We start from the raw sequence: 24050 nt of genomic DNA, 5'->3' as shown, positions 1-24050 counted from the left end.
GTAAGTCTTCATTCACTCCAAAGAGCAAAGGCTGGAGGCATTCGCATGCTAGTGTGGATGAGTGAGGAGTGCAGCTGTTTATACCTTAGTGGAAATTTTATTAAGCCAAAAAAGGATGGATCAACTTCCTTCTGAAAAATAAAAATAAAAAAATAAAAAAAAAAATCATACTATTGATTTGAATTCTTGTTACTTCTTTTGAGCTTTTTGAATCTTTGCGTTAAATTCTAAGCTTGGCCCTACAGCCATTAGAGCTAATTAGTTCCTGAGATCTTGTTATTACTTTTACATAACCACATGCCCCCAGTAGCTAGGGCTTATGCACATTCATGGGCACCAGGATCAGTGCAATACCTCTGTCCAGTGCAACAGAGGCAGTTCTTCTGTGAACCATGCCTCGCAAGGCCCCTGGGCAGCCAGCCTGTCCTGTTCTGCCAGTCATGGTAGGAAGGTGCTCACTTTGCTGAGTGACAAGCAACTGCCAGTATGTCCTCAGGGTGCAGAACTTCACCTTTAATAATACTGATGCTCATGCTGGGGAGTAGACAAACTAATAAGCCTTACTTCATGACTGGGAAAATGTGGCAGTTTCTGTCTTTGAAGACAGACAAGATAGGGGGTCAACTTCTTCATTGGGGCTGGAAGAAACGTTAGCAAAGGTTCTGCAGCCTTCACAATTTTAATACCTTCTAGGGAAAAATGGGAGAGAATAGTCTACATCTCAGTAATGCTACCGCGCAGATGACACACCCATTGTTTAATAAACAATTGCCAGGAAAATTGAGACTGTGTTTTTGCTTTCTCTTTATATGTGTGCAGACCCCCTTTCTCAGGATATCTTGCCTGGGTTGTGATTTTCATCTTGTTTCAGTTTTGCTGTACCACTTCTTTTCCCCAGTTAACCCTTCCTTTCCTCACAGACCAGCTGTAGCATCTCTTTCTGACTTACTTTGAAATCCTTCATTGGAATTTACAGAGCACATTTCATCCAGGGATCTCAAAACTCTTCATAGTGGTGGGAAAATGTAGTGATCTCCATTGTGCTTAATTTTGTGCAGAGCAACTGAACAATTCAGACAAACTTACATAGTATGTCAAACCAGAAAGCAGTCTAGATGAGAAACTGGGTCATGCCTATGTAATGTGCTGATTGCATACCTATTTGCAATCAGCAGATTACAACTGGATTTGGTTGAGGTCGATGCCTATGCCTGCACTGTAAAAACTTTTATAGGAAGCAGGCAGTGTCTCACCATTCTGCTTTGGTTTTGCTTTCTTTTTCTTTCTTCCTTAAAGAAACAGGTTGATCCAACCCTACCTGCATTATCATTTAAAAGTCCTGACTTACACTATCTCAGAGCAAAGAACCAAAGAAAAGGAGGACCTCAGCGTCCTAATTTCCTGTAGAATTGCTACTTTCTGTAAGTTGGTTTCCAAGTCAAATACTATATATATATAAATAATTCTTCCTAGAATAAAGAATTATGAATTTATATATACATTTATGGCTTAGGGAGCTGCCCCTTAGGGCTGCCAGTTTTGTGAATATTTCTTCCATTTTATATCCTCTGTCCTGGTCTTAAAGGTACTGACTTGGGAGCTCTTAGAAACCAATGTATGGCAAAGAAAATGACTATACAAATTTCAGCAAATTCTTCCTGTGATTGGGTGTCTTTTCATATGAGGAGAGTGGTTAAGTTCCTGGGCCTGTGCAATCCCTCATTTTTTTCCCCAAAATAGCTAATGGGCCACCTCTCTATGGAGTACATATAGCACTTCATATAGATTACAAATCAGACACAATGTTTTTCAGGTGGTATTGAATCGTTCTGGATTTGAATATATACCCTAAACCAAAATATGACATTCCTTTACCAAGTGACGTGGTCCCAATTAAGACTGAATATAACAATACTGAAACAAGTACTGTAAAATCAGGAAGAACTACAAATAAGGAAAGTTATTTTCTTTCTTCTAATGCCACTTTTAGGTTCTGTGGGTGGATTATTCCATGAAAAAGAGATTATTTCAGATAAGGAAGACTGAAAGAGCTGAGGGGGTGGTGAATGCATTGTTTCTTCATACTCAACTTTGATGCAACAACAAAAAAAGTTTCCCAAATGATAAATTGCTGAGATATTATAAATAATCTTTCATCTTCTTTGGTGGTCCACAGAATTTATATAATTGGAAGGCTAAAACCCTTCTTTGTTGTTTCTTCCCTTTTCATTAGTACAGTAGAAGACTATAAAATTGTGCAGCCAGAAGGGGTTTAACAATTATTGAGTCAACATTTGAAAGTCTCACTCTATTTTATCATTTCATGCATGTGCTTTTTATGAGTTTTACAGCCCTGCAAGCGTTACTTAGGCAAGGTCCATTGTAACGGTGGTTCTGTAACTGCTCTTACTTTATTTTGTTTTCCCTACTAACATGTGCCATCAGCAAGAATCACAATTCCACACACACACAAAGAAATGAGAATCTCAAGGTTACAATTTTTGGATAAGATTCAGGAGTGCTAGTTCTGGTTCCTAAAACCACCAGACTTGCTGTGTAGCCTTTGACAATTCACTTAAAATGTGACTCAGTTTCCCATCTGGTAAACAAGGATAATGATACTGCTTTTTTTTTTTTTTTTTTTTTTTTGTGTGTGTGTGTGTGTGTGTGTGAGATTACATGGCTAAATTCACTGATGAGTGCAAAACACTTGGGCAATGTGATCTATTACACAGAAAAATCTTTATCTAAATAGAGGAACCCTCCAAAAAGAGCCAGCAATTCTCTTACAGCAATTGTAGGCATAACATGATCTGGACTGTAACATGGTTAGGACCAGGCCATAAGCAGTGTGCACACTATATATTCTGAAGGAGTGTGGCATTAATGTGCAGGAGTAAAGCCTGAACTGCAAATAATTCATCATGTGCAAACTTCTGTGCGCAGCTGGCAATACTGCCAGTGGTTTCTGTAAGTTCTTGCAATTCTGTGTCACCCATAAGGCCCACCTTCCTCCAGTTTACCACATTTTGAAAGATGGTGGATCAAGATTTTATAACACAAACTATTCTGATGCTTTTTACTGTAAGAGGAAGAGGAATTGGACAGAAAGATAAGTTCTACAAAGTCTTCATTCATATCAGATGTAGGATACGACTCTTCACCTTTTGGGGGAGCTAAGAAAAATGTCATAATTTTGAATGGATAACATCTGGCACCACCAGTGTGTCTGATAGTTTAGGATGTTTTCTGTAGTAAACAGAAGTGAACTTTCATTGCTGGATCATAGTATAGCAGCTTATCTGCCCAGTACTTTAAGATTTTGTGCATATTGACCAAGGATTGTGTCTGAGTGGTTGATATTTACTGGGACTTGCTGAGAGATGACCTACATTAGGTGATGCCACTGGACCTGCTCAATAATGTAAGATAAAAACTATTTTATCAAAACTGCCTATTTGAAAATACCACCTTTTGAGTTTAGATGTGAATTCCTCCCCCAGAGCACGATGGTAAATTGCTGGACAAACTGCACTTGGAGCAAGGGAAATGGGACAGTAAAAAGGACAGTAACAGGCAACTATCTGTTTCTTTTTACATGTTGACACCGAAGAGAACAAAGGTAGCAGGCACTCTGTCCATCAGTGTGTTTGTAATTCTTAGGTGCAAGAGCTGATGAGCAAGTTTCTCCTTGCAGTCCATATGTAACAGTGCTTGGCTCTCTCCAGTTTCTCTACAAACACATTTTTTTAGCCTGGCCTTTCAGTTCACTTGGAAAAAGAAAGACAGGAATGTGAAAAGATGTGCCTGAACACTCCTCCTCTGGTTTTCTACACTGGCTGTATCTCTGCAGGCATCTAGCTTAGAGGAAAAATAATATCAGGGAAAATGGGGGTAGGGTTAGGGGAGTAGAAAACTGAAGAGTGGCCTGCTTCAGTAAAACTACTAACCTTGAATTATGCAATCGGAAAAACATCTCTTGCCAAAATACAATTCTAACTGAGTTCAGAGTACTGTCAGTGGTTGCCAAATACCCCAGCCAAAAGGATGTCTCCAAGAGGGGGAGGAGGGGTCCACTGCCATATGCCCGGCATTCGCAGCATTCTGGAAGAATCGCCCAGTCCTTCAGGAGTGGAGGCATGTGCTTACTCTCAGGTGTACCCTCAGTGTTGTTACCCAACCCAAGGCAGGGGCAGCAAGGTCAAAGGAGATTAGGAGGATGTGTCAGAATGTCTTTATTTTTCAAACCTTCCAAGGTTTTGATTCACATAGTGGGAGGAGTTCTGGCAAAGAGTATCAGGCTGTTCTACATATGTTTTGACTCTTCTTGTTTTATGTTTCTTCCATGAAAGAGACTGCAACCAAGTTCTTGTCATTTTTAGATCAATGTTTTGTTAAACTATGACAGCTATCCATGACAGAGAGCCAAGTAACTTTTGCAGCTGACCACAAAACTGAGTCTGACTTGTGGTGCTTAGTCATTTTATATATGTATAATTTTTTTTTTCTACATGACACATTCCATGTGTGTATGTGTTTTTCTTTTTTCTTTTAAATATAATTAGAACATTACTAGGAGCTGTGCTACAGATCAATCTTCTCTAGCAGATTACTTTCTTTGATTAATGAAGTTTTAGAAACTTCTCATCATGTTCCTATTGATGAAACCCGTCTGGTTGTACTTTGGACAATTGGGCTATTGTGGGATCGCCCTCTACAGTAGTGTCTTCCTTGTTTTGCCAGTTAGAATTTTAGATGATCTAGACAACTAGGCTCTCACTGTCCCTTCAGAGAGTCTCTCCTAGAGTCCAACAGAAATGACCATTAGGACAGTTTGTCTCAACATCTGCCAAAGCTCTTCTTGGAGGTTAATGAGGAAAAATATGTTTGTAAGTTATCTATTCAGTCTTCTGGGGCATGATTCAAAATTCAGAAATTTAGGAAAAAAAAAGGAGTCACTTTATCTTGAACAAGAGATCCCCATGTTTCTTTGCCTGCAAGAGCAGAAGTATTCCTAACTACTTGTTTCCCTTGCTTTATGCAGTGTGATTTTTAGCAGGTCTCACCAGCAAGTCTTGGCAGCACTTCTTGCCTCTTTTTCCCAGATGATTGGATCATGGCTCCATTTGATGCCAATCATGCAATGATCATGAAATTAATATTATTTTATACCTTTGTGGTGTGGGGCAAACCTGAAAAGTAGGGATTATCATTCTTGCAGCTTCTAAAACCTGAAAGCATGTAGACTTTAAATCAGCTGAACTCACTTGCCCCTTTCTTTCTCTGCCTGGCAAAGCAAACAGTTGTGGAGCTTGATAGAGTGATTAAATAACTTTAGGTCCAGCATAGTATGGAGAAATGTGCTGCAGCCTCCTGAATTCCAGTGCTGTATCACAGCTGCTTCATGAACATATGTTGCTGAACCCAGAATGTATGTACTCCACCTGCTATCACTGGATGGTACCACAGCTTGCTACTGTTTACACAGCTAAACCCAATATAATGGAGTGGTGGCAGTTCTAAGAACGTGTAATTTGCTATCAAATTAAGGTACTGATGATAAATACATCCTCTTTTTGTTAAACCTTGAAGTCCTTGTGTATCTCAGTCTGAAGTTATTCAAGAGGTTCTCTTGAGATGAGTCTGGGCTAGCACTGCCAACAGGTTGCCAGTTTATTTGAGGTCAGGGAGGAGCAGGTATTTTTTTCCTTTGTTTGTTTGGCGCTTCCATAAATACTTTCTCCATAAACTGAGAGGATGTCTAGGAAAGCTAGCAAGAGGCTTCAATCAAATGGAAATTAGTAACCCATCAACTGAGCACATTCAAGCAAAACAACATGGGAGTGCTGTTTAGCCCCTTTCAGGTATTTTATATTTTTTAAAGTGCTTTTGTACATTGGGATTGGGGAAAATCAGCTGCAGTGTATTTTGTAGGAAGAGCGTAAGACAGGAAATCAGCACTCTGCTCACATAGTTGGGCTTTTGCATCCTGTCAGAGTTTCACTGAGTCTTTCTGTTCTTCAATGCTGTTGCAGAGGTTTAGGAAAGATCAGGCCTTAGACTTGTCTTTGCCTGATATTTTTTTAAACTTAAATATTTTTAAACATTAATACAGAAGAGTGTATCTGGCTGTTTTGGCATCCTCTGTTTCAAGAGCAACATTATGCAGAAGTTCTTTCTAACTGCCACCTTAGAGATAGGGACTGAACTATGTTATCATTCTGTGTGTTAAAGTAGCAAGGAGTAAATTAGCACTGTGCTGAAAGGATGTTTCTCTGCTCCCCCATGTTTCAGCTGTTTAGAGAGCCACCTCCAAGCACTGCAGGTGAGCAGTGCAGCCCATGTGCTCGGTGTCTCTCTGGCTTCCCTTCCCTTCCCCTCCTCTCCCCTCCCCTTTCCCTCTTCCATCATGCCTTCACTCTCTCACTTCATCCAGTGTGGCTGTACCTCAAAATGCAAAACTTTTCACAAGATGGATAGCAGTGGAGCATCTGTAGGCTTGTTAAGTCAAACTCTGATAAACGAGCCGTACCCAGTGCGTACCTTGCAGACAACATGCCAGAGTATTCGCTGACCTTAAGACTCAATCAGATCATGTAGAGAGAGTGTGGTTCTGAATGTGACTGCCTCCGACTTCGACAGCTGCGCTTACTGCATAAAGAAAAAGCTGTTAAGCCTGTGCCCTTTGCGCTCTCAGCTCTGTTTCTCTAAGAGGTTTATACATGATTCAAGAAAAATCTGCAACAGAATAGCTCCCCTCCCCCACGGCATACCAAGCAAGAGGAGATGTTCTTTTATATTTGAGGTTGGTGGCAATATTTTTAAATGATTGCTGACATACAAATTTGTGAACTCTATCATTATGAAGTTGATGGCAAATAGATTTTTTGGAGGAAGAACTTGCATTGTGTATCTGAGATCCATTTGGAAGAGATACAAAGTCAATTTATTCCTGACGTTTTGTCTGCTCACAGGCTGCTTTGGAAATGAGAGCTAAGTTAAACCACTAAACCAAAGAGTTTGATAAAGCTAAGTGCCTGAAAAGTTCAGGTGCTTATTTGAAGCTTCTCCAGGCTTTCTGGATCTCTGTGCCTGGGAAATGTTACTGAAAGCCACTTGCTTGTGATAGACTGACTCTGCCACATGGGATTTTCTTTCAAAAACCAAGAGGATAATCCATCTTGCACTGTTTCAGCAGTGATACATCTCGTTATAGACAGAGCACAAAAGTGATCCATAATGAAAGTGAATGTGAGGGGAAAGAAAGTCAACCTAATGTTCCCTAAACTGTGTGCGCCTAGCCACTTGAGCAGATTAGCCTCATTTCTAAATCTCTCAAGAAAATCTTTGGAAAATGACTTACGTGAATTTGAACTGTTCTTTGAATTGCAGATGCAGGGACATCACATTGAGGGAAATGTTTCTGTATTCATATTGTTCTCTTTTCTGTTTTCTTCTATAATACAACCCAGTGACATTATTAGGCTATACAGAATAGTTGTAAAGTCTCTGGTTGCCGTGTGAAATCTGAAAGTTTTTTTGTTTGTTGATCTTTTACAGTCTTCAAGAGTGAAACAGATCAACAAATCAGCAATCTTTCTTTCAGGAAGAAGCTCAAAAGACTTTTTTCAACTGGAGCCACTTTATTATAATTCAGCCTCATGTCATTTTCTTAGCTTTGCAAAAGGCACAGTGCCTAACATTTTGAAATGTTAGTATTGCTTTCCTGAAAGATTTGTTTTTAAACGTATGATTGTCAGGAAGATAGAATGTTTATGAGTAATATACACAGGGAAAACAAAAACAGTTGGAAAATGGAACACCTTTGTATTTGTAAAGTCCAACAATGCAGAACGAAGAGAGGTATTTTGAAGAGAACATTGGAATTAATTGCCCTGGCATGTTGTTCTGGCAATGTCTGTAGACACCACTGCAGCCTGACAGATTAATTGGAAGCACACACTAGTCTGTCGCAATCCAGGGTTCACAGATAGTTCTGAGGATGTGAATGACGGAAGGGCTGTTAGGAGGGCTGGGCAAAACAGTCTGAACAGGAACACAAACCATTGCCTAAGTATCATGCTCAGTCCAGGCTGACCCTTTCCTGAGGCCTGAATAAGTTCAATTTAAAGTTCTTGGGTTTTTCCCCATATGGTTGCTTCCTAAAATACCGCCTTTTAAAAAAGAAAAAGGGCAAAGTTACCCATGTCTCTGCACTTTGAGTTCAGGCTGGAAATAGAGTAAAACAATAAATATGTTGCACAAGAGTGTGTATCATCTAAACTTCCAGTCCAGCTTTGCAGTCCCAGGGACACAGTTGAAGTATTCTTCAGATGTGCATCCAATTTTATCATGCTCAGCTAAACCAATCTTTTCAACACTATGAAGTGAGCTCATCACAAGCTAATAAGCATGTTTTAAAAAAGTCTTGGTAGAGTCTGTAACCATACTGCTTCCAAAAAAAAATAGTATGATGTATTCTTAAATACCTAGCTCAGTAAACTGCTGTGAATTAATTGTTATCCAGCTTCCCTATCAACTTTCTACATTACCTACAAACTTTGTGGTTACAATAGTTAAGGATTTTCCTGATCCAAATCCTGCCATCTACCCCATATAGGACAAAACAACACTGGAGACCCTGACTCAGCAGCTGGCAGTTAAGCAGAGTGAAGACGGGAAGTTTAGCCACACGATGATGGATTTCAACATGAGTGGAGATTCTGATGGTCAGTACATATGGCTTATCCTTGTTTCTAGTTTTATCTGTACATATCTTTGGGATCTGGGGGACAATCCAAGTGTTCTGGAAATCTCTGAGGAGTTAAAGCGGTTAGCAATAGTGGCTATGGAACAAGGGGGGAAAAATGATAGCACATGTGGTGTATTAAGTCTGGAGGTGATTTTAGCCTTCTCTTTTGTACACTGTACATCTCAAGGCAGGACCAAAAATGTATTTCTGATGGTGAAAGTGAATAAAGGAAGCAAATAAATGTGGGATGCAATAATACGGTAAATCCATGAATTACAGTCCTGATCATCCATGGATGGTGCACACTCTGCATCTGTGGGAATTTGTTTGGATTTGATGAAGCAGGCTTAATGTTCTTTTCTTTCTCTGCTGTTGCTTATGTTGTTATGAAGGGGTAAGCGTAAAAACAGACAGATGTGTAAGTGTTCAATTCCTAGCTGCTTGCTTAAGAAGAAACACCTGATTTGCCATACATTACGCCATTGCCATCACATTCTGTAAACAACAAAGGAAGAAAGTAAGAAGAAAATTTACATTGATAAGTGTTGATTTTAGGTTATTAAGTAGTAAAAGATGTCTTAGGAAAGCTGTTCAATGTTCTATGTTAAAAAACACTGGGAACACTTCATCAAGTCTATACTACGTGATAGTATCAATAGAATAACTATTAGAGTAAATAATATTATAACTATTAGTATCAATAGAATAACTGAATCAATAGAATAACTAAAAGTTAGTCATTATACAATATACAGTATTTCCTACTGCTTCAAGTAAAAGAAACACCATTAACCTGTTGTGAACACTGACTCATTTAAAGTGCAGCACCTGACTTAGGTTATTGATGGCAGCAGCTGTATGATGAAACACAAGTTGGGAATGCTTTTCTCTTTCTTTTTAGGAAGTGCAGGAGTTTCAGAATCTAGAATTTATCGGGAATCCAGAGGTCGTGGTAGTAATGAGCCCCATATCAAGCGCCCAATGAATGCATTCATGGTGTGGGCTAAAGATGAACGGAGGAAGATACTTCAAGCCTTCCCTGACATGCACAACTCCAATATCAGCAAGATACTAGGTAAGATTGATAGGGCACTGTTCTTCCTGTAGCAAAACTCAGCGCTTTTGGTGGAATAGAACTGAGCACCTGACACAACTGAATTACTGTCTCTAGACTCTCTACTTAGCTGCTTAATGACTGCATCAAGGACAGCGGCTACACAAACTTCCACCATGCTGCCCAGTGCTATACATTAACCATAACCTGAAGTGCTCTCATGACTTTGTAATTACTCAGATTGCGGTGGTGGTTTTGGTGCAAAAATGTGAACTGAATAGATAAAACTGGTTAGTTCATTTCATTAGGCTGTTGAACAAGCACAAAATGACTGCTATCATGTATTTGTCCATGTATTTCATCTAACTAGATTTTATGGGGTAGCACACCACAGCATCTGATGTGTGCTTTAGCACTTTCTGTTCAAAGCAATGGCCACTGGGGAAAGATCCTAAAATACATCCTTTTATTTTATACACTGACAGTTTAAAATTATTTTTATTATGTTCCTGTTATATTAAATTTCCCTTCAGTGCATGATCTCTATCACAAGCTGCTTGTATTCTAAACATTCTGAAAAGAATTCTGAAATCAAAAAAGAAACATCAGAACTAATTTCCATATCCTTAACTCTTCACATCTCAAGCAATATTTGTCATGAGCAACATCTACCAAATTTCATGCCATAGTTTTCCAACTTCTTACTGCTTGCTCAGATTCCCAGGACTACATTCTGTCCTGAGTTATTCCTCCATGGGGTGGTAAATGATACAGAAGGTGAATAACTGAGGATTTTTGAGGCCACTGAATTACTCTTCTGCAGGAAAAAAACAAACAAACAAACAAAAAACTGTGACTGTGTCAGAAATGGTGCATTTTTACCAATACATACTGTGTTACAGAAACTAAGCATCCATCATTCCAGTAGATAAAAGCTTAAGCAGGGGCCACATTTATCTGGGCTACAGGTTTGGCTGGCTTTACAAAGATGTAAGGCAATTGTAATGGCAGCATTAACCAGTTGCAGGGCTGGTAATATGCTGAGTTTAGACTGGTCAGGGGTTCAAAGTTCAGCCAGATTAGGGTGGTGTTATGAAAAGTTAGCAGGGGGCAAGTGGAAATGAGAAAAAAATGGTCAGAGGCAGAATGCATTGGCTGTGGATGGCAGACATGATGATATTAACCCATGATTAAAAGGGTGGTACAAGATGATTAGATTAGTTATTGGAGCAGGATTAGAAGGCTAAATAGGTTATGTTGATGGTAAAATACTGGTTAAAAGGGATTATACTGGTTACAGGTGTATGATGTGATTAGTCTGAGGACAGGGCAGTAATAGTTTTGGTCTGTTTCTAAATTGAAAGTGGTCCTAGTTAAACCAGTTTTTAAATAATCAGCTTCAAAAATCTGCAAGATAATTCTGAATGGCCATTTTCATATAGAAAGTACAAAGAGAGCTTGATGTTTTCCCTCTTAACGGATTGTTTTGGATAACAACCTCCGACAGCACGCTGCTAATTCATTCTGCTTAAAACAGGCGCTTGAGCTGGGCTGACATTTTACGCAGTCTCTGGGGATCCTGGTTGACATTTTAAAGGGCTTCTAAGCATCTTATAATACCCTGAAATCTGGTTTTAATAAGCCGTTCTGCTGAAATTGTTAACATAAGGAATCACCTTTTACTATTTGGCGCTAGATCAGGGAGATATGGGGACATCTTTTTCTGATTAGATATACAGTAGTTGGAGTAAAATGTGCAAATTCATTACAGATCCTGTTGAGGTGACAGACAGTATAGCTGACTCCAAACTCTTTGCTGTTTTGCTGCCAGATATGGGGAAAAGCAAGGTTTAAAGCAGGAAGAGATTATGTTTCTATTTCTTTCCAGCATGACGTTTGATTTTTTTCTATTGCTCCTCTGCAAAAGAGAGGGGTGCCCTGATGCCTTCTTTCCTGACAGGAATGTTGCAAAGGTCTCCCCTCAACTGCAAAAGACCAGTCTTTTGAAGTCAGCAGGGAGCTCTCTGTTAACTGGCATAGGGTGAACAGCCAGAAACTTACAGTTCAGCCGGTATTAGGGGCTCTTTATTAGAAATCCACAATTTTTCCTTACCATTTTTTAGCAGTGCTTCTGCACATTGAGGTCAGAGAGCTCATTGTCACTGAGAGTGGCTTAGATGGAGTTGTCACCCATCAAGGGTCATTTTTGTAGTAAAATGAGAGGAGATGCCCTTCCCAGCACTAGCATTCTCTAGGGATTATGTTTGACACGGTGGTATTATGTTTTGAGCATAAAAATTAGATACATGGATTTGTCACTAAATTCATCTGTGCATACGTTTGTCATCCATCTGTTCATTGCAACTTAAACTCGTGGATAATGTGTTTTTTTTTTTTTTTTTAGTACATTGTTAAAAAAGTGCTAAAGCGGGTCTGCTGGACCCTATCAATTTAATAATGCATTGTTTAGATATTTTTGTAAATATTTTAATTAATTTCACTGAGAAAATTGCATAAGGAGATTAAGAAGTTAGAAAGTACCTTCAGAAATTCTCTCACAGATGCATGTGTGTGAATACATGCATATATGTATACCTATACATTATATATGTGCTTGTGTGTGTGCAAGTATTTTTTAAACACAAAAGCAGCCCGATGCAGATACCCAGATTGAAAGATACCAGTCCCGTGGACTAAAAATTAGGAAGTACTATAAAGAGCTGAAGATTCTCAACAGAGGCTTGGCTCAAAATCAGTGGTCAGCAGAGCTGTGAACCCCACTGCAAGCACACGTGCATGCACCCGAGCACAAGTACATGTGCACTGCTGGGTGCCTGGCTGTAGCTGCTGGTGCCGGACTCAGATATCTGGCTGTCCTCATCGGCCCTGTAAAAGCCTCACGTGATCACAGTTCTAAACTGTCCTAGCTCATGTTGGGGGCAGGAGCCACGTTTGGTGCTGCAATGTCTAGTAATTTTAGCGTTTATTTTCTAAACACTTCAGCCAGCAGATCGGGTAGAGCTGCGTGAGAATCCTGCCTGTCATTATTATGTATGCATACAGGGAGGGGACGGGCTCATGTTTTTGTAGTCACAGAGAAAAGCCTTGCATACTTGACCCACTCAAAGCTTTCAAACACAGATGGTAAGCAGAAAGCTCACCAAAGAGTGTAAATCTTCCCTTAAAAATAATAATAATAATAAAAAAAAATCAAGATTTTTCAATTACACCTTACTTGGGCTTGGGTTTATGCTAGGCATAGGTACTCATGTCTGCATGCGTTTATTAACATAAAAAACAATTACAGATAAAGGAATTACAAATATATTTTGTCCAAACACAAGGGATTGTCAACCAGTTTTAGTAAGCTGATTGATGATACTCACTCTTAACTTAGCCTGCCTGCACATGCGAATTTCAGGATCGGAACAGTATATTCTTCAGAATTTCAAAAGTTCATATTTAAGACCAGGTAGAGAACAACTTGGATTTTGCGTATTAGTAAGAAAATAAATAAAAATGCTAACATGTAAAAATATAGGTTTTATCATCAGAAAATGTGCCCATTTTTAAAATTTATTTTGACAGCACTTTTAATTATTTATGATAATTCAAAACATAGTAGTATATTATATTTAGTGTATTTTGCAAAAACAATAAAGTCATACTAAGAGTAGGTATCACTGCAGAAGGCAGCTATTAAAAATTTGCTAGGAAGAGAGGTGAGACTGCCAGGATTTTTGTTGTACTGAGTTTGCAGCTTAGGAAGGAAAAACATAACGAATGACATTTAAGTGTAAATATTGTATGGGTAACTGCAGTACAAGTATTATGCATCAAAATTTCAGTTTTTATGGCCCTGATCCTGCAAAGACTTATGTGTTTGCCTAAGTGCATCCACTATTTACAGATCTTTTCACATGAGGGGGTAGGAATCTGCCTCTTTAGGTCTTCTTGTAGGATTGCAGCAAAATAGCGCAGTGGAAGAGGAATTGTGCTGAGACAGAACATTTTCATGAACATTTTGCAAAAACTGATTTCAATTTCTACCTTTCTGTGTGTTAGTCTCAGAACATACGTGACTATTACTCAGTTCCTGAGCTGCAGGTCCATTCACAGTGTGTAAAACAACTGTCAAGATTTGTTTAAAGTGAGTGAGGTTTTCAGCTTCGCTGTTCATAAATAAAAACTGTTTCATCAGTAGGAAATGGGGCTGGGGTGTTTTTTTAAGCCACCAGGACTACAGCTTGTTTGTGGTTAGAGGACTCTAGATTTAGACTAAATTTAATTATTTTCTTCATATGCTAAAAAGCCAAAGCGCTGTTGTCTAAGAGGTAGAATTTGGAAGTAGACCTACATCTTCCTGTCAGAGCTGTATAAGCTTTACCCTGAATTTTTGACATCATTCAACACAAGCCCTATCTATGTTTCCATCTTGCACACTAAGCCAGCATTAGTAGGTGTTCAGTGTCTTGGCAGTCTCCACATGTTTATCACTATATCATTTAGCCTGAAATCTTGGAGGCACTACAAGTGGGAAGTTGGTGTCACTTTTTCTAGTCACTCCCTCTGCCAGAAAAAAAAACATGGGATAATTTCCCTGCAGGAGAAAAAGCCACTGACCACAATTCTGTAGGCAGAGTTTTGCTACTCTGTCTTAACACAGAGCCACGTCAGAGATGCCTGTGCTGAGCTACCAAGTCTGTTTGTCATATGAAACACCACACAGGAGTTTCAGATCAAATCTTAGAAACAATCCATTCATGCTGATATGCTGCGCCTAAACTAATAACAATTAGCAGAAACATTGAACTGTCTCCCATTCCAGAACTAGCTGGAGGATTTCTCCATCTTATATGTGAAAAAAAAAAATGATGTTTTTGACTCCACAGCAATGTTTGCTGTAAAAAGGATGTCCATTGTTGCACCTCTGAATAAGGACACCATGATATCCAATCACTTGCCTGTCATTGTGAGGCCAAGTTGGGTAACCCTTTGCACCAGAAGCCCAAACTGCAGCTTGGACTAAAGATTCAAAGAGCACTGGAGAAAATGGTGTCAATAATCAGAAGGGGCCTTTCTGGAGGGAGCCAAACTATTTTCTTGCCCAGGAAGGGACAACTCTGTTCTCTGTGGTGAAAGTCTTAGGTACACAGTGAGCTAAGACCAGCATGAGCTAAGTACAGTATGAATAACCATAAAAAAATGAAGAAAAAGAGGAAGTCAAGTATGACATATTACATTATGGGCCAATTAAATTGAGAAACTGTTCAAAATTTTATTTTATTTTAATTTTTTAATGGGAAAATGGACTATTTTCCAATAAAGTTTTCCTTCTAGGCCACATGTTTCACAGCTTGGACCATTCCCGTTCTGTTGAAATGTATTGTACCCTGAAGCATTTCTATAGTCCATGGAAAAATAAAATAGGATAACTAACTCAAGAAACTTTACTTTCTGCTTCCATGCTATATCCTTTAAACAATATTAGTTTATAAATTTCAGGACGTATTTGAAAAAAAAAAAAAAAAACAACAACAAAAAAAACATAAAGTCTTCTTTATTTCCCTAGCTCAAATATCCACATTAGCATAGGAAGAATGTCAGAAACCAGCCTGCCAGCAATCAAGCTATACTGCAAGTCCAATGGGGAGGTGCCGTTATCCCAGTGCTCTTCCCTTCATGACACATACTAAATTCTTTGTTAAGTTGGAGCTGGCAGTGCTCACCAGGACTTGGTCTTGGAGTTAACACCGCACTGAGACATACAGGATAGCTTATAGCTGTTAGAGGCATTGCTTCAGGATCTTAGCAGACTCCTTTACCCAGCCCGGTACCGTCTATGATCAATTCATGTTCTGCTTTTCATGAACCTGGCAACTGGAAAGGTAAGTTATTTGTAATGAAAGACTAAGCTGTAGCCATGTGCATATCCAGAGTTTATTCCTGATCCAGCTATGGATGGATCAGCTGGGATTGCTGCCTCCTCTAGAAGAGGAGGTGAAAACAGGAGCATGGCCAAAGGAAGGTCTCAGCAGAGTAAGCTTGATGTATCTGAGGGTTCTCTGACTATTCCACTAAACTACACTGCCTAGTTTTCTCAAAAGTGTCAGGGTTAGCTCATTATCAGGATGTTACTCTTATTGATCATCTGAAAAACATCATCATTTAGAAAAGTTTCAGTAAAATAGTGAGTGAAAGCTTTGAATATCATCTCTGTCTGCTTCATGGCCATACTCAAGAGGTTTACCAGTGAAATCCAAACAAGACCTGACTCTTGTCTAGAAGCTATGACAGATTCCCAGCCCAAAGCAATATGACCATCAGTATCTTGTTCCAAGTGACCTACTTGCTTCTCTGCCTTTTAGTGCTTCTTGTGGATGAGTAGAACCTCATTTCTTGTTCTTTTTTTTTTTTTTTTTTTTTTTTGTGACAGGATCTCGCTGGAAAGCTATGACAAACCTAGAGAAGCAGCCATACTATGAGGAACAGGCCCGACTCAGCAAACAGCACCTGGAGAAATACCCAGACTACAAATACAAGCCAAGGCCAAAGCGTACCTGCCTTGTAGATGGCAAAAAATTACGCATTGGCGAGTACAAGGCTATAATGCGCAACAGACGCCAGGAGATGAGGCAGTATTTTAATGTTGGGTATGGGACCTTTAAAAACTAACTCGTTTCAGAAAAAAAAAAAATAATATATATATATATATATATTTCAGGGAGAATTCTTAATTCACTGTGGTAAATGTTATATTTTATTGGCAAGAACATTATATATTGCTAACGGAATGTGAAGCTTATACTTTAAAACAATGTATTCCAGGAGGAAGTTAGGCAGCTAGGGATTTTTTGTTGGCTCAGCTATACGTTCATCTTACAGTTTCAGCCAACTGTCTCCTTTCCACTCTGATCACGCAAAAGAAAAAAAAACTAAGATTTTCCAATGAAATCTAAGTCTTCTAATAAAGTCTTATAAGTACTACTTTATTATGGGACCTCAGAGGGTGTATCTGAATGGATCTATGGTAGTGTCTATTAGTCCAAAAGCCAAAAATACTAGTTTGCATTCAGTATGATCTATTGCAAGTGGTCTGTAAAAGGAATGCTGAACATACTGAACTTGAGCTGGAATATGGACTTGAATATCAGGCATGAAGTTGTCTTATTGTACATCATGATGGCATTTGTCATATTAGGGAGTGTCTTCCAATTCACTAAGCTAAATACTTTGTGTTGAGTATAAATTTCAAGAGTGGTTCAACTAAACTCTTAATAGATCAGCTTGATATGATTAAACTAAAATCTGCCTGGAAAACTCACATGTCTTTTCCCTCTGGAAATTCTACTTGGTTTTGATTACTGCAGATCGAAAGGATCAGAAGTAATCAAATATTCCGCAGTATTTCTGTATTTACTCCAGAAAAATAAAATCCACACATTGGTCTTAAAAAAAATAAATAAAAGGCAAAAATGGCAACAGAGTCAAGCCTCAGAAATAATGGAATTTGTGTTCTGTTTCATCTAAGGCTGAATTTGGAATCATTTTAATATGAACTGAGCTGCACATCTCTTTAGTTAACAGCTAGAAGTAGCAATAAAGGAGAAAATATCTGTCCAGCAACTGTTAAGTGTCATCAGACTGTGTTCTAAACAGCTACAGTGTGCACTGTTATAAAAAGCTGCTCAGCAGAGAAATTTGAGCTGCTTAACCCTGTGGCGCTGGCAGGTCCAGAGATCCCAACGGTAAGCACTGAAACAAACATAGGGAAGTCAGCCAATGTTTGGCATCAAGAGATTAAAAAAAGGGGGGGGGGGGCGGGGGCTTCTGGAAAAAGAATAGGTGGCAACAGAGCCCCCAAAACACTGCTTATCTGGTTAATATGCATGCTTCATCATGGGAAAAAAATTAACCTTGCAATGCTCTGCATATTATTTAGCTTTCCAAACAAGGCTGACATTGAAATCAAGACATTTCTGGAGATAATTTGCACAGGGGCATCAGAGCACAGAACCTGGGATGAAATCTTCATAGAAGTTACTGACAAAGTAGCCAGTGACCGCAGTGGGGTCAGTGTTTGATGCTGGGAGTCCCAGCACTGCAGTTGCATTCCTCGTTTTGGTTCCCCATCTGCCGCATCACCCTGCACAGGTCATATAGGGCTAAACTTCCAAACACAAATCCAGCTCCTGCTCAGGCACAAAAGTAAATGATGGGGTTTTCTAAGAGCTCTCATTGTGCCAGCTGCCTGGACATACTGAAAACCTGCCTGAAAACCTCAGAGTGGAAAGGATTGGGCATTTTTTGCAACTCTTGTACTTAATGCTTTTAGGTCTTACTGTCCTCATCTTTAATGGTGATATGGTAAGCTCACCTCATCCTCTGGAGTGGACATCCTATAGAAGTGGAAAAATACTATTCTTAAATTATTTAATATTTGGAAAGCACTCTGAAAAGCACCATTTAAGTGCAAAGTATTGTTAAATATTAAAAGCAATTTAAGTGTGCTGAATCTTGTTATGGAAATGCTGACTCCAGAAAAACAAAGCCTTCTTATTGAATTAAGAATAAAATGCAAATTAGACCTGCTCCCTACTTTAAGAGCTATGTCTTCAGCTGAAACAACTTATACTTGTTTCAAAAACAAGGAAATAATGTTTGTACTGACAGTGGCCTTGCTCAAATGGCAGGCAGGAAATATCTGAAAATGCAGCTAGCAATTCCAAACAAATGTAAAGCTCTTTGGCAGAGGAGGGTCTTTCAGGATCACTGTACTGTGCAGGGCTTACTGTATAGTCAGGGCATAGCCAGGCAGGGGAACAGGGGAGGGTTTCATTCTTAATTACGAATGTTCATCTCAGGAGAGTCTGCCCTGTCTCCCGTGGCAAAGCTTTTCAGTGCAGATGGACACACCACTGATGACATTACAATGTGCAGCATGTACTGAAGAGTATTACTGCAATGGAATTACTTCATGTAGCAAGGAAACAAAAGGAGCATGAATTTTAAACCTCTAGGCTTGTTGGGACCCTGAAGCTTCTCAGGGAAATAAACACTGCTATAACGCAGCTAGTATTCTTGATGCAAAGGGAATTTCTGTGGCCCCGAATAATTTGTCTTTCATTACTGCAGACAGGTTTCCAAGGCTTAGCAGCTGTATAAAGGCATCCTATAGAGGATTTTCTGAAATGCTCATGTAGCTTGCTTGCTTTTTATTTATGTTTAAATAATACATGCTTCCGTTTTAAGTCTGGCTTTTCTCAATTTTGATCCACTCTGCTTCAAAGGTTCTGCTTTTCACAAGTGCCACTCACTGTGGAAACTATCACCTACCAGTGGGAGGCCCTTACTGATCATCCTGTAAGCCCATGTTGGCCACAGAAAACCCACTGTTCCTCTCCCTAACAATGGCCAAGTCTCTGAATGACCGTGGAGCAAACACTGCCTCATCACTGAGACCTTGTCTTTCTCCTGATCCTCTGGTACTTCCCTACAGCACTTCCCCTTTCCTGTGCGAACTACGTAGCCCTCACTTCATTTCTCCTGTTGGCAATGTGTTACTTTTATTTCTAGTCCTGTCAGTGTCTTACTATGATTAGATAGGAGGAGGATTTTCAGAATACAAGTTTTTGTAAGTTGGACCACAATTGAAAGGGTGCTTGCTTTTGTCTGGCAGCTTAGGGGACGCAGTTGACTCAGTTGACTCAAGCTGAAGCTGTGTAGTTCAGGTACAGCTACAGATGTTTACAAAGGTTGGGTTTCTTTAGCAGTGAAGTTGGTTTGGGCTTGCTGTTCATTTCAAGAGCATCATTTGCTGAATCTGGAATACTGATAGAAGGGTTGTCATGCATGGGCCAACCAGGAGCTCCCTCCACATCCCCAAGAGCATGTGCTATGAGCTTGCTATCATACTTACGACCCTCTGCTCCTTCCAGTATTTCAATGTTCTTTTACTTTTTCTCTACGGCAGGCAACAAGCACAGATTCCCATTGCCACCGCAGGCGTAGTTTATCCAGGAGCTATTGCCATGGCAGGAATGCCTTCCCCACACCTGCCCTCCGAGCACTCGAGCGTCTCCAGCAGCCCAGAGCCTGGGATGCCCGTCATCCAGAGCACTTACGGCATCAAGGGCGAGGAGCCTCACATCAAGGAAGAGATGCAGACCGAGGACGTCAATGGAGAAATCTACGATGAGTATGATGAGGAAGAGGATGACCCCGATGTTGACTATGGCAGTGACAGTGAAAATCACATCGCGGGGCAAGCCAACTGATCAGGGTCCAAATATCATGTGACCTACAGGACTTCAAGGAGAAAAGAAAAAATAAATAAAGCCCCATCTGGTTTATCCTTGCCAGTGGCCAAGCACATTAACTTTCTCATACACTGACTGTTACTTTAACTGTTAGTCTTAACTAGTTGGGACATCAGCTGACTAATAGACATCAGCCTGCATCAGAAGAAAAAAGGCTCAGAAGAAAGGAAACAAAGACAACGACGACAACAACAGAATGATATAAGCTATGGGTAAAATAATGCCAGTAATTCAGCTGCTATACCCAAGCACTGAAGTCTTACCCGTCGACCTTTTATTATTATTATTATTTTTTTCAAATAAACTTTATGGCTGTTTGTTCTACAATGTTCTAGAAATTCTCACTCAGGTACACAGTGCCAACAAGTGGCTTGTGAATGTGTTTTGTTGTTTTGTGCTACAGTTTAAAGAGAAATAATTTTTTTTTTTTTTTTTGGTAATGCACCTGACAGGAAAGAAAAAAAAAGACAAAATTCCTTTTCCCCTTTTGTCTCCTCCTCCTCCTCCCTGGCACGTCTGGGTCAGAAGCGTGTGTGTGTGTGTGTGTGAGTGTGCAGGCGTGCATGGCTGGCAAGGAAGGAAGTGGGGAGCCTGTTTCTGTTAACCCCAACAAGCAATTATTTCCTTTCAAGAGAGGACTTCTCTTCATCAGTTGCACACCATACTGAGTCTTTGAGCAAGTGCCAAATTTGTACTACAGTGCTGAACTAGTCCAATTGCTTTTTTTTTGTTTGGTCTCTGTTTTTGTTTTTCTTGGTTTCCTTTTGCTTCCTGCTCTGTCTCAAGTTAGGAAAGTGTTGTATCTTAGACAATCCCTTGAAGAACCTGATATACCAGCAGCTGGTGAGATTAGACATATATTTTTGCTTTTGGTTTTCAAAGGAAACTGTAGGTGCCATTCTCAGGTGAAAAAAGAGAGAGAGAGAGAGAGAGATAAGAAATTTAGAGAAAAAAATATTTTATGATCTTGGATTTTCATGTGTGCGTGTATATGGTACTAATAAGAATAATATTGGACTAAGCAAAAAGCATGTTCCAGAATGAAATCCCGCAACCTCCAAAGGACTTGGTCTGTAAGGAGCCTTTGCTTTTCATTTACACTTCAAGTGGCAGCCTATAGAATGTAAAAAAAGGATTGTCCAAAACAGGATTTGTTCAGCACAGGATAGGCAGCTGGAAATGTTAACTCCTCACTGAGAATAATTAGGTTACCGTGATGTCCAGTTTTAATGAACTTGTACCTATGGGGTTGTTGAGCACTGATCTCCAATTCAAAAGGCAGTTGTTGTGTTTATTTAACTGGCATTTTTTCTCCTTTGCACTTGCAGAAATCCATTTTTATCAGTAGGATGTTTGTGTAGGAAGGAAGACTAACAGCTATGAAGAACTTTTCATATTCAGAAAAGGCATGTAAGAACCCCAGCCTTGGCAGTGCTAAGTTTCCCTTGCTGCCTCTCACAAGTACAGAAGTCGTCTCCTGGACTGTAATACTTCCAGTGTTGTTCTAGAACCCTTAGATACATTGTTTGCGCAGCTTTGCCTTCCTTGGGTAACAGCAACCAGGATGAGGGAGGCAGATTTACACAAGTGTAATGCCGAGCAGAAGTTAGCCTACTGTAATCTCAATAACATTCAACTGAATGTTACACTTTATTTCCGAAAAAGAATATAAATACAAGTGAATCACGGAGTCTCCTTTCATCTCCTCACTGACATTCCTCTAGAAAGAAAGGACCCAGGTTCATGTAGCAAGACAGAAGCATTAGATCTAAACTAACCAACCAACCAAAACAACTACCTCTCATTTCAAGCAGCAGCTGTCCAGTAGATCCTCTCTGCCTTGAGAAGGAAAGTCTTAGGATCGTACAGAGAAAAAAAGCCTTCCTCTGAATCAGTTTTCTAACTGAGGATGCCACCTTTGTGAGGCTCACTGGAAAATCCCTGTTCCTAGAGACTCATTGCAAGCATTCACTTTAATTTGTGTATCTTTGTGCCAGCCAGATCCCAGCCCAAAGGTTCACCAGAAGCATGGTCTTCAGTACTTGGCAACACTGATTTTGCAAATGGTTCCTTAATCAGGCAAATTTAAACCTCAGAGCAATCAACCCTTTACATCTAAGTGCTGGGTGGAAAGGGCAGGTAGCAGGAGGGGCTGGGAAAGAGGATGTGGGGTCTTCCTTTGCCTGCTGGAATACCACTTGAAGTGTAACTTGACCTCTTCAGACCTTGTGCAAAGTAAACAAGCAAATGCCATTGAAGAGTTAGGACAGTACTCTGGTGAGCGGTTTGGACATGTGATAGTTTTACCCTGCAACATCTGCTTTATTTTTCTCCTTGTTTTCCCTTTTTGATGTCCACCTCTGCCTCACAAAAATTCTTTTCTATTTTCTCTCTCTCAGAAGATTTGCTCTGAAGTTATGCTTGGAGTAGCTGATCATATTTTATGACAGTTTTTTTGTTTGGTTGGTTGGTTTTGTTTCTGTTTTTTGGTGTTTTTTTTTTTTTCAGTTGAACTGCCTCTTCTTCCTAGTGTTGTAATGGTAATTATAATAATAATAATAATGGTCAGCTGTTCCCAGATTAGTAAATTATGTATAATTTATTTTATTCCCTCCTTACTTTTTTAACTTTATTTTATTCTGTTCTAATTTGGCAGTGCAGCAAATGAAGCTGTTAGGCTATTTAAAATGGATACCCCTCCCCACCTTGCCTTTTTATATATATATAAATATATATATATATATATACATATGAAAACAAATCACTTCTTCTTCTGCTCACACCATTCCTTTTTCTGTTATTTTAATTTTGGCCCCAGCCATGTCAACTTCTGATGTTTATTATGATGGAGTGAATTAATGGGAGTGTTGTTTTCAATCTTAATTAACTTCTGCTCTCTCATCACTCATTTTAGTTATTTAATTACACCAGTCATCTAGAGCCAATTTTTTTGAAGCACTCTGTTTGGATAAGAAGGAAAAAAAGAAAAAAAAGGCAATTGTTTTTATATCATTATTATGTAAAATGTGAAAACAGGTATTTGCTCCTTTTTTTTTTAAAAAAAAAAAAAAAAAAGAAACTTTTAAATTTGTTCCCTGTCTTTGTGAACAAATTACTTCTGACTCTTGTGGGTTCACCTCACATTTGCTGTATGCTTGATTTCCACCATGTTATAGAGACTCTCTGGTTTAATTATGTAATGTTGGGCTACCAGAATACTTTGTTTTAGCTCCAGGTAGGTGCCACCGCAGCAGGCATGGTTGGAGCAAGTCCTGGGCATGTGGGCTGGAAAGCCGGCCTTGATGAAGTCGATGGAGAAAAGGCTCCTTGACTTCAATGGGACCGAATTTTAGCCCTGTACTATGTCAGTGCTGCAGGAGATGCTCTGGAGGTGCTCTCGAGGTGGCCCCATCCAGTCAGCAGGGTCCATCCCATGCCAGAGGGCAGCAGGACTGAGCTCTGCCCTCATCACTTACTGCGTTCGCCTGGGCTAAGGCTCTGATGAAGGCTGGGTTTGTTACCTGCACATTTCCGTCTGAGAGACTGCGCTAGAGCCTAGGGTTTGGTCAGGCTGTTGGAATGGGTAGCTGTAGCAAACTATCTGCCTCCTGCATCTGAATGCTTAAACTGATGCAGCAATGATGAAATAGGGGGAAAAAAAAAAAAAAAAGGAAAAAAAAAAAGGAAAAAAAAAAAGGAAAGGGAAAAAAGAAAAAAAGGGCTCTAGAGTCCCAGCAAAACACTTGTTCCTGTGCTAAGGTGTTGCTGGATCAAAGCAAGAACACCTATAAATCCTTTGGCAGTAGATCAGGTTTGAAGATGAGACCCTCTTTGTCCCTCTTTCATTTCTCAGAAAAAAAAAATCTTTTTTTTTTTTTTTTTTTTTTTTCCTGGGTTCTCTGCCCTAGATCATGTAGGCAAACCA

At 39.6% G+C, this 24050-nt stretch overlaps 1 protein-coding gene across 13 annotated transcripts in view; it reads left to right on the top strand.

Annotated features, from left to right (window-relative positions):
- SOX5 (SRY-box transcription factor 5) overlaps positions 1 to 23844 on the top strand; it is a 657473-nt gene extending 633629 nt beyond the window's left edge. For 12 of the 13 annotated variants that reach the window (XM_035311618.1, XM_035311591.1, XM_035311614.1 and 9 more), the window contains 4 exons: positions 8621 to 8729; positions 9654 to 9827; positions 16243 to 16459; positions 19780 to 23844. In XM_035311618.1, coding sequence (XP_035167509.1) covers positions 8621 to 8729; positions 9654 to 9827; positions 16243 to 16459; positions 19780 to 20083 — 804 coding nt within the window. In that variant the 3' untranslated portion in view covers positions 20084 to 23844. The remainder of the gene's footprint in view (positions 1 to 8620; positions 8730 to 9653; positions 9828 to 16242; positions 16460 to 19779) is intronic. The other variant, XM_035311609.1, reaches the window with a different exon arrangement.
- Positions 23845 to 24050: the final 206 nt, after the last annotated feature.

Source organism: Oxyura jamaicensis, chromosome 1, assembly GCF_011077185.1.
Source record: "Oxyura jamaicensis isolate SHBP4307 breed ruddy duck chromosome 1, BPBGC_Ojam_1.0, whole genome shotgun sequence".
Classification (NCBI taxonomy): domain Eukaryota; kingdom Metazoa; phylum Chordata; class Aves; order Anseriformes; family Anatidae; genus Oxyura; species Oxyura jamaicensis.
This window is presented reverse-complemented; position numbering and strand designations above follow the sequence as displayed.